This window comes from Microtus ochrogaster, unplaced genomic scaffold, assembly GCF_000317375.1.
Source record: "Microtus ochrogaster isolate Prairie Vole_2 unplaced genomic scaffold, MicOch1.0 UNK68, whole genome shotgun sequence".
NCBI lineage: Eukaryota > Metazoa > Chordata > Mammalia > Rodentia > Cricetidae > Microtus > Microtus ochrogaster.
The window spans coordinates 480,583-490,270 of NW_004949166.1; the positions used below are offsets into that span (position 1 = coordinate 480,583).

The window sequence follows — 9,688 nt, forward strand, 5'->3', positions numbered from 1 at the left end:
CAGCCGCTCACACTGACGTCAGGGGCACTCAGGGTTGGCAGACGGAAATGCGCGCGTGGGTCGCCGGGATAGCGCGCTCCCCAGGCTAAGGCGAGGCCGGGCATGCGCCGCGAGCTTTTTGGCGGGAAGCGCGGGGCGGGCCGGACAATGAATGTGCGCCGCCAGAGCCAATAAAGCTGCAGTGGTTTTGAATCACGGCGCGTTTCCCGCCGCTGGGGTCAGGGGTCAGGGTTCGGGTCGGGGGGCGGAGGGAAGAGCGGACGGGCGGGAGACGCCGGCGCCAGACGCGGAGGAAAAGAAGCTGCGATCAGCCACCCGGAGGCCGCCGAGCCAGCGACGCCTGAGCCAGTCGAGCCGCCGTCGCCGCGCCCTCATGGCGGCCACCAAGGTACGGCGAGGCCCTGGTGGGGCCGGGCAGGCCGGGAGGCAAGGGCCGCTATGGGCGGCCACGTGGGCGGCCCGCGCCTCGGCCGCCAACCCTCGCTGGCCTGCGGGTTCGGGGCCTGTCGAGGCGCCCGGGTCTGGGGGCCTCGAGGACTTTGGGTCCCGGGAGTGGGAGTTACTGGCGAAGACTCGGGTCTCGGGGGCTGCGGGGCGGCGCATGACCTTGTGGTGTGCGGAAGAGCAGCCATCTCCACACCGGGCTCCCAGCTTTACCTGGGAACCTGGCAGTTGCGGATTTCCTTCGTCTTGGGGCCCCTGTGATGTTTCCACTAGCATCGGGAAACCCTTCTTCTAGTTGCCCGCAGATCCCTTCATTCATTCGGTCATTACGCCTGGAACCGCCGCCGCCTTCGGTGGCGGAAGCTCGCGTTCCAGCGCGGGGTATAGATATAAGACGGGCGGACTCAGGGCGGGGGCGGCTTTGTTGGTGGCTCGCGTGTCGGCCGCAGCGGAGCCGCAGTGCTGTGAAACCGAAGGACTTCTATTTCTTTATCTGTGGAGTTAGGTAGTGTGAGTCTGGGTTTTTTTCCCCCTGTATTATCAAAGCACGTGATCTTGTCAGATTTAAACAACTGCATGCCCTTGTAATCCTTCAAGTTGGGTCAGAATCTTCAAGCTTACTTGTCAGACTTTTCTTAGTTTCTTTCAGCTTAAATTTCCAAGCTTGTGAAAAATGGCTTGGTGAACTGTGAATTCATGTAAATGCTAATCATCCCATAGCAATTTATCTTCGTAGTAAACTAACAAGTGCCTGGAGAATCCGCAGTAAAAACTGTTAAGGTTGCTCTTCCTTTTGAGTTTTTCATGTTATTTATGTGTCGGGTATAATTTCATTTTACAGAGGAGGGATTTTCTCCAAGCTACTCTGGTGTGTGTGTGTGTGTAACGTGCTGGGGGTGTTAAAATCCATTGTCTTGCTGCATGCTGTCTTGTGATTTTTGTGATGTTGGTGTAAATGCAAACTGGTGATGTGAAAGACTGGAGACTTAATTTCCAGTGTAGGGGAGGCCTGTCTTGGTTTTTCAGGGCCGTTTTTGATTGGTGATTCCCACTGTGGGCCAGGTTCACCAGCCAGCAGCATTACCTCTCCTCCCCTCTCTGCACAGGACAGTCATGAGGACCATGATACCTCCACAGAGAATGCAGATGAAGCCAACCATGACCCTCAGTTCGAGCCAATAGTTTCTCTTCCTGAGCAAGAAATTAAAACACTGGAGGAAGATGAAGAGGAACTTTTCAAGATGTAAGTCCTCTGAGGTGTCCCTGTGGAAGTATCTTTAGATGGGCTGACTGAGACAGCGAGAGAGAAATGGCTCAATAATAAGCAGGTCTCTGTGGGACGTTCCAATAAAAAAAAAAAAACTTATAAAACTCCACAACCACAGTGGGACCATGCTCTTCTCTGTGTTTTCTGGAGGAGCCAGCCAGCCAGCCAGCTAGTACTGCGCTGGGGATTATTTCTCTTGTGCTTGGGTATAAGCCTCTCTCTGATTTTTGTCTGGAACTTTGCAGAAAAATTATAGATTGGCAGGGCACATTATGATCCCTGTGAATTTCACGGCTTGGCCCCAGTCTGATAAAGGCTGTTTTAAGAAAAGGCCTGGAGTTGTATGGTGACTAGTCTTACATTGAAAATTCAACCTATCTGCCAAACCTTTTCCTGCTTCCTTGGGGCCAGTGATGTGAAGGATGTCCCCAACATAGTTTTGTCACCTGGGTGTCTCCCCAGCAGGTGCTGTAGCAGGCACCTTGAATTCCAGCACTCAGGAGATAGAAAGCAGGTGGATTTCTGTGGGTTTTTTAGGCCTGCCTGGTCTACAGAGTAAGTTCCAGGACAGCCAGGGCTACATTGTGAGACCCTTTCTTGGGGGTGGGAGCTTCCTTCCTTTCTTGAGCAGGAATCTTAACTTCTTTCTTTCCTTTTCTTTCTTTCTGCCTTGTTTTCTGTTGCCTTAACTGGGTATCCTTAAAGAACAGGTTGGTTTAGCTCTTGTTTGGTTTTTTTCTAATTTTATATGTGTATGGGTGTTTTGCCTACATGGATGTCTCTACACAATGTGCAGCCTGGTGCCCAAGGAGGCCAGAAGAAAGCAGCGGATCCCTGGGGACTAGAGTTACAGACAGTTTTGAGTTGCCATGTGGTCCTCTGGAAGAACAGCCAGTGCTCTTAACTGCTGAGCCATCTCTCCAGCCTCCAGCTCATGGTTTTGCAGGTTAGGAAGTCTGAGATCTGAGAGCATAGTGCTAGCATTTTGGCATGGGCCTCAGTCACATCTTAATGTAGCCATGTATCATGGAACTTGCTACCTTCCGTCTTTTACAAACCCTCTAGTGCCATTGTTCGGCCCCTGTCCTCAGTCCTCGTGATTTCATCTGATCATCTTTACTTCTAAAGGATGCTTCAAATGTTATTAATGTGAATTTGGAAATTGAGTTAATGCCTAAACTGTAAGGACACATTCAAACCACAGCAGACAAATTGAGCTACAACCTATGTATTCCTGGTACTGTCTTAACACAGAATGCCAGTGGAAATGTCTTAGCTATCAAAAATGCTTTTTTGAAATTACCACGTGTTTCTCTCTTAGAACCGTCAGTGAGGAACTGTAGCAATACTTGAGTAAACTTTGGATTTGCTGTTGTCTTGTTTACTGGCCTGGTGATTGAACACATGCTAGGCATGTACTGTACTGAGATGCATCTCTTGCCCCCTCCCTGCTCCAATTTTATACACCTGGTCTTGAACTTACCATTTACCTGCTTTAGCTTTCTTAATATCTAGGATTACAAGCCTGTACTCTCAGGCCAAGACAGCAACTGAGCATAAGATATCTTGTATCTGGTTTCACATCACAGCAGAGACTGGCTTGTTGTTTCCTGTGCTCAGAATTGCTGGACACTGGGGTTTAGGTACATTGTAGCAAAGGTTTGTTACTGTCTCTGGCCTTCCCCCTTCAAGTATACCTAAAATGTCAGATTAAGGTACATCTGCTCTGAAGTTGTGGGGGGGGGGCTGCTCAAGAAGAGCCCATAATATACCTTTGTACCCAGAAGGTGGTGGGCCAGAGCTCTGTGCTATAGCCCTGGGCAAGGGTGGGATCCCTTTGAGTTAGGTAGCATTTGATTTTGTCCATGCAGTGCTGACAGGACTGCTTTCCTGGGCAGTGTCCTTGGTATAGCTCTGGAGACCAGCCTCTTGTGCCCTACACCAGGGCTTTCTCTTAAGAAGTGGGTGAAGATGTATCCCTTGAGACCGAGTTTGGAGGAGAGCAGAGACTTTAGCAGAGGAGAGGCAGGTGAGGGTTGCAGAGGAAGGGTGTTGGCCTGGCTTGAGGGACAAAAGAACTGGACTCATTGCTGGCACTAGGTGCCTGAACCCTAGTGGCTGCAACAGGTTCCTCCTGACAGGAAGCTGGTGCTGGGCCTGTGGAGGATGATATCCCTAAGGCTTTGTGTAAAGGTTGCTCATGTAGTGTGACTGGACCATCCAGCTCGCTGATGCTTCTTTACCCGCCCTGGGCCATGTGTACCCTTAGATACCTCTCCTGAGGAAAATGCTTCTGCTATGAATAGCTTTCTGGCTGTAAAGTAAAAGCAATGTGGAATTTGTTGGGCTGTTGTGCTCTCCTGGGCGGTTTTTTGACTAGTAATTCTTGGCACCCAAAGACCTTAGAAAAATTTGGTGAGGACCCAGTGTCCAGCAGTACCCTTATGTTTAGCGCCCAGAGAACACGTTTTCTTTTGGGGCAGTTGGTCCGGGTGTGAGTTCCCTCCCTGTCTTAAGTGTTTCTTTACTGGCTTTTCTTATAGGCGGGCAAAGCTATTCCGGTTTGCTTCAGAGAATGACCTCCCAGAATGGAAGGAGCGAGGCACTGGTGATGTCAAACTCCTGAAGCATAAGGAGAAAGGGACCATCCGCCTTCTCATGAGGAGGGACAAGACTCTGAAGATATGCGCCAACCACTATAGTAGGTGGTCTTTCAGGTCTACACCCTGGAATTCTAGGAGCTGGTTACCAGGGGAGAAAGGGATATATTTGTGATGCTTAAAGTATCTTTCAAACAGGCCTCTGAACTCTGGACAGTGAAGCTTACAGAATGCAGGCTGTGGGCAAGATAGGTCTAGGGCAGATGTAGAACTCCAGGATAGAGTTGGATGGTGATGCAGTGGATACGTGTTTGTATGTTATCTGGGCAAGCTGTGGGGGTCTGGTGCCAAAGCTGTGTTTTCACTTTCTGATCTTGCTCTACTCCCAGCTGTTGCCTGGGATGATACAGGAAGGGAACAGTGCTAGGAAGAAGGTGAAGGAGGAGGGCTCTTGGCCAGATGTGGCCCTGTGGATCTAGAACGAGGTCTCAACAAGCCGTCCCTTCCCTGTTTGTCTTGGAGGTTCTTTAGATCATTTTGGGGAGCTTTTGGTCCTGATAGATCTAGTGCAAAAATCTATATTTTCTAAACTTAAAAATATTATCCTCCAGGTGAGTTTGCATATGGAAGACAAAGAACAGCTTTGTGGAATCTACTCTTCCCTAACGCCTTTACGTGTGTTCTGGAGTCGAGCTCTGATCTCTGGGCTTGTCTAGCTAGTGCTTTTATCTAAGTGCATTGTTTTCATTTGTGTGCACCTGTGCCATGGCTGTGACAGTTGAAGGACAACTTATAGGAACTGGTTCTCTCCTTTCACCTTGTGGGTTCTGGGGTGGAACTAGTCAGACTTTTGGGAAGTGCTTCTACTGGCACAGCTTTACAGACCCCGAATCTCTACCTTCTAGCTGATCGGGATCTTTTGTCTTGGGTACTTTGGCTGACTATAGGTAAGGGTGCAGTTAGGGCTTTAAAAGGTGGGTTTTGCTGAGGCAGAGACATGAGAAAGACTTTGAGCCTCCCTCCCTCACAGTTGCCTCAGTCTCCCCTCAGTCCCAGATTGGGGCACTCCTTTGCGGGGCGGGGGCTGCTCTCAAAGCCTAGCTACGTTCCAGAATGGTCTCTGTGAGCCTCTCCACCTGGGTGGAACTCTTTGTCCTTATCTTGCCTATCTCACAGGCCCTTGGCTGTTGTGAGTCAAGGTCGGGCATATTACTGTTCTATTGCTGTGAAGAGACACCATGATCAAACAACTAAAAGAAGACATTTGCCGGGCGATGGTGGCGCAGGCCTTTAATCCCAGCACTTGGGAGGCAGAGGCAGGAGGATCTCTGTGAGTTCGAGACCAGCCTGGTCTACAGAGCTAGTTCCAGGACAGGCTCCAAAGCCACAGAGAAACCCTGTCTCGAAAAACCAAAAAATGAATGAATGAATGAATGAATGAAGGCATTTAATTGGGACTTGATTGCATTTTCAGAGGGTTAGTCCATGGGGGGGGCAGAGAGAGACACTGAGCGACTGAGTCTCATTAGCTTTTGAAACTTGAGAGCCCACCCCGGTGACCTTCCTCTAACAGGGCCACACCTCCTAATCCTTCCAAACAGTTCTTCAACTGGGAACCAAGCACGCAAACATGAGTTTCTCGGCCATTCTCATTCAGACCACTACAGGCATCAAGTGGAGTGTGGGTGCTGTGCAGAGTTCCTGAGACCACCATGGGCTTTGATGGCTCAGCTCCCTGAGCTCCAGCTTTGGCGGTCGTGTAGGAGTGGTCAGATTGGTTCATGGGCCTCTAGAATCCTCGAAATGCTGCCAGGGTACAGGGATCAGAAGCTGGCAACTATCTGTTGGTGCTATAACCTTCCCCTTCGGTTCTCCTTGGTTCAGTAGGACCTGAGGGATTCAGAATAAACATGCTTATTATGAGCCATGGCTTGTCTTCATGACATACTAACATTGTCCTGAGATTCCAGTGTTTGCTACTTGTGCTCTTACCCCTCAGACCTTCCTGGACTAGAGAGGGTTGAGTAGTGGCATCGTGTGATACTCCTGCTTTCAGGCTCCTTCACCTCTGTGTTCCATCTTTAAGTCAGCCAGGTTCATGCTGGTGTGGGCATGTGTTTGTAGCCATATGTTGGGCAAAGCCCTAGGAAGGTTTGAGCCTAAGTGGCTATCCAGACAGAACCTGTGCTTCAGGGTCCTGAGCCTGTTCCCACATAAGGATTATCCTGGTTTTAAGTAGATGTGATTTGCATAGGGCTTAGAGTTGTATAGACCTGTGGTAAAATTCCTTCCCAGGGGCAGACATAAGCAATGTCTGCACTTATGCCAGGGTCCCAATGACAAATGAAGGTGTGCTGCCACCAGAGTTTCCTCTGGGGAAACAATGAATTTATTGGCCTTTCCTAAGGTCAGAGGTGAGGTGTTACTTACAAGGGTGCGAGTACTCCCCACCCCATCAGGCTATACCTGGAAAGCCTTGACTTAGCAGGGATGATGGCTTTCCCAACCTAATACTCTAGCCCCTCCTGGAGGAGGGCACATGGAATTAGGACAGAGTTGCATACAACCAGTGGTTACAAGGGTGAGGATCTTTGACTCTCTTCACTCTTAGGGAAATAAACAGTCAAATCCAGCTGGGATAATCTGTAAGTGGGCACAGTTGAACCTCCCAGTATGGTGGTTGCTTGGCTAGGAGGGTAATCAGGTACAACAACTTGGATCAAATTCCATGTCGGTTGAAGTAGGTCCCTCCCTCACTTGGTTAGCAAGTTGCTCTGAGTGAGGGCTGAGTGGTTTGGCCGAGGGTCCCGCTGTTCTCACAGGCTTCTGTCTTCTAGTCACACCAATGATGGAGCTGAAGCCCAATGCTGGCAGCGACCGTGCCTGGGTCTGGAATACTCACGCCGACTTTGCAGATGAGTGCCCCAAGCCTGAACTGCTTGCCATCCGCTTCCTAAATGCTGAGAGTAAGGAGAACCTGCCCAACTGTGGGTCGCCTGCTGTGTGAAATCCTAGGGGGTCTGTATAAACAGTTGTTGCATCCAGTTGATTCCCATCCAGTGTGTGGAACAGAGACACACCTTAGAGTTTCCTCCTGCTGCTGCTTCTGCTGGGTTTCTGGTTCCTCAAGACTGGGACATTGGTGTCCCCTATAGATGCTTAGGCACCTATTCCAGCCAAGATTGCAGAGATCTGTAAGCCCTGGCTGATCTTTCTTCCATGGGGAATTTTTCTAGTCCCCCATGTGCTATGTCCTAGGATCGTGGAGAGTCAGCAGGTACCATGGCCAGTGCCCTAGTGGCTGGTGCTCCTGTGAAAGTGAGCCTTCCCTTGTTCTGGGAGTATAGTGTATCTCTGGTAGCCCTTCCAACAAAAGTGGAGCCTATAGCAGGAAGGGCCTTGGCCCTTGGTCATCTGATTGTTGATAGATAACTGAGGACAGTCACTGGCCTCAGGAGAGGCTCAGTAACCAGTCACTGCAGGTGTTAGGTAGTCAGAAGCTGCCATTGGGGCTGGATTTGGTGGTGCTCACCTTTAATCCCAGCACCTGGGAGGCAGAGGCAGGCAGATCTCTGTCTTCCAGGACAGTCAGGGCTACGTAGCAAGAGCCTGTCTTTAAAAAGAATGAGAGAAACTGCCATTGGGAACTATGAGTTGGCTCTTGAGAACTTCAGGATGTCGCCAGTATACTCAGAACTCCTTCAGTTCCTTCTCTTTCTGCAGATGCACAAAAGTTCAAGACAAAGTTTGAAGAATGCAGGAAAGAGATTGAAGAAAGAGAAAAGAAAGGTGATGTGGTGCCCTGGGGTGATGAGGGTGGGTGCTGGAACTTCTTTGCAGATTCACTCTGCACCTGACTGCAGCTCCAGTCTGGTGCTTTTTCTGTCTGCCAAAGAAACATTCCAGGGTGCTGTGGCTGCCTCTGCCTGTTGGGGGTCATACAGCTACCTGGGGACATGGTGATTCCTTGGAGGCTTTGACTGCAGGTTGGCCTCATAGCGTTCTTGCTCACTTCAGGTACAGAGCTGAGTTACAGCTCTCGGGAACCTACCAGGGGCGAAAGGGCTTTTCAGATACTCCTTTCTTTCTCTAAGTATTGTGTGTCCTGTTCCTCTGGGGCAGATGAAACCTGTGTTAGTAAGTGACCATAGATCACTGAACAGCTTGGTGGTAATCAGCAGCTTGTTGGGGCCTCTTGTGCCCATCTAGGGAGAGTGGTGGGTGATGCTTAGGTAACAGGTTGAGCCCGCACTGGTTGAGTGCCGAGAGTAGTACAATCTCACAACCAGATTTCTCTGTTTGGTGTCTTACTGTGTTTGCCTGTTTTTGCAGGACCAGGCAAAAATGATAATGCTGAAAAGGTGGCTGAGAAGCTGGAAGCCCTTTCTGTGAGGGAGGCCAGAGATGAGGCTGAAGAGAAATCTGAGGAGAAGCAATGAATCTGTCCTTTTCCTTCCTTTTTCTTTTAAAAAAATTTCCCTGCCCTTTAAGGTTTGTTTTTATTCTGTTTTGTTTTTACAAGGGACTTTATAAAGAACTGAATTCCAACCTTCAGGGGTTTTTTGTTTTCTTTTGTTTTTTTTTAATTCTTTTCTTCTTAAGTTTTGACACCATTGAACATGACTTCAGAAATCCATTCCCCAGTCATGAAAATGTACTGTGCTAACTTTCTTTTCCATAGTGGAAACACTTATTTATAGTCATCAAAAATAGTGAATAAAAATACCTTTGAAAACCTGGACCAACTGGCAAGGCTATGTGGGGGAAGGGGAGCTCTGCCTGGAGCCCTCCTTGGTCACCTGTGTACCTGAGTGTGCATCGCAGGTCTGTGAAGCTGGTTTCTTAGGAGAATCAAGTGGTGTGTCTGTTATTGCTCTTTAGGGAGCAATGAACACTATGGCCTGGTTTGTCCAAGCTGTTCCTAGAAGCCACTAGGTGAGTGTGATGGCAGCTGAAGAGCCCAGTGGGGCTGAGGCTGGCATTCGGGGCCAAAGTGTGCTGTTGTCTTACAGCCGGAACTATTTATTACTTTGTGCCCTTTGTAGATTTTGTGTGTGTTTGTGTGTTGGAGGGACATGAAGGAAGACCACTAGAGTAACCCGGTGAAGGGAGGTAGTAGGTAAACAAACAGATGTGGCTATTAGGAAAAACTGGTTTAGGTTGGCTATGGTTAATAAGGAAGCACTGAGCTCAGTGGAGAGAAAGGCCACCCTGGAGATGGATAGCCATTCTAGTGCTGTGTCACAGTATAGCTGTGACTAGCCCTTTAACCCTCCTGTTGGAAACCGTTATATGCTTCAACACATCTTCAAATAACACTTGTAAGGGTTTGAGCCTTCTGGGCTTGTGTCTAAAACTTATGTGTGGGGCTGGGGAA

General features: G+C 49.3%; 1 protein-coding gene and 1 non-coding gene across 2 annotated transcripts; both read left to right on the forward strand.

Moving 5' to 3' along the window:
* Positions 1 to 140: 140 nt before the first annotated feature.
* Ranbp1 (RAN binding protein 1) lies at positions 141 to 9,052 on the forward strand. Its single transcript, XM_005369955.3, has 6 exons — positions 141 to 388; positions 1,551 to 1,687; positions 4,255 to 4,412; positions 7,149 to 7,277; positions 8,035 to 8,100; positions 8,644 to 9,052. Exons 1-6 carry the CDS (start codon positions 152 to 154, stop codon positions 8,748 to 8,750), a joined length of 834 nt encoding a protein of 277 aa, XP_005370012.2. The 5' UTR covers positions 141 to 151; the 3' UTR covers positions 8,751 to 9,052.
* Positions 8,148 to 8,273, forward strand: LOC113455627. The gene has a single exon (XR_003376628.1). It is a non-coding gene; the product is annotated as a small nucleolar RNA SNORA77 (small nucleolar RNA).
* Positions 9,053 to 9,688: the final 636 nt, after the last annotated feature.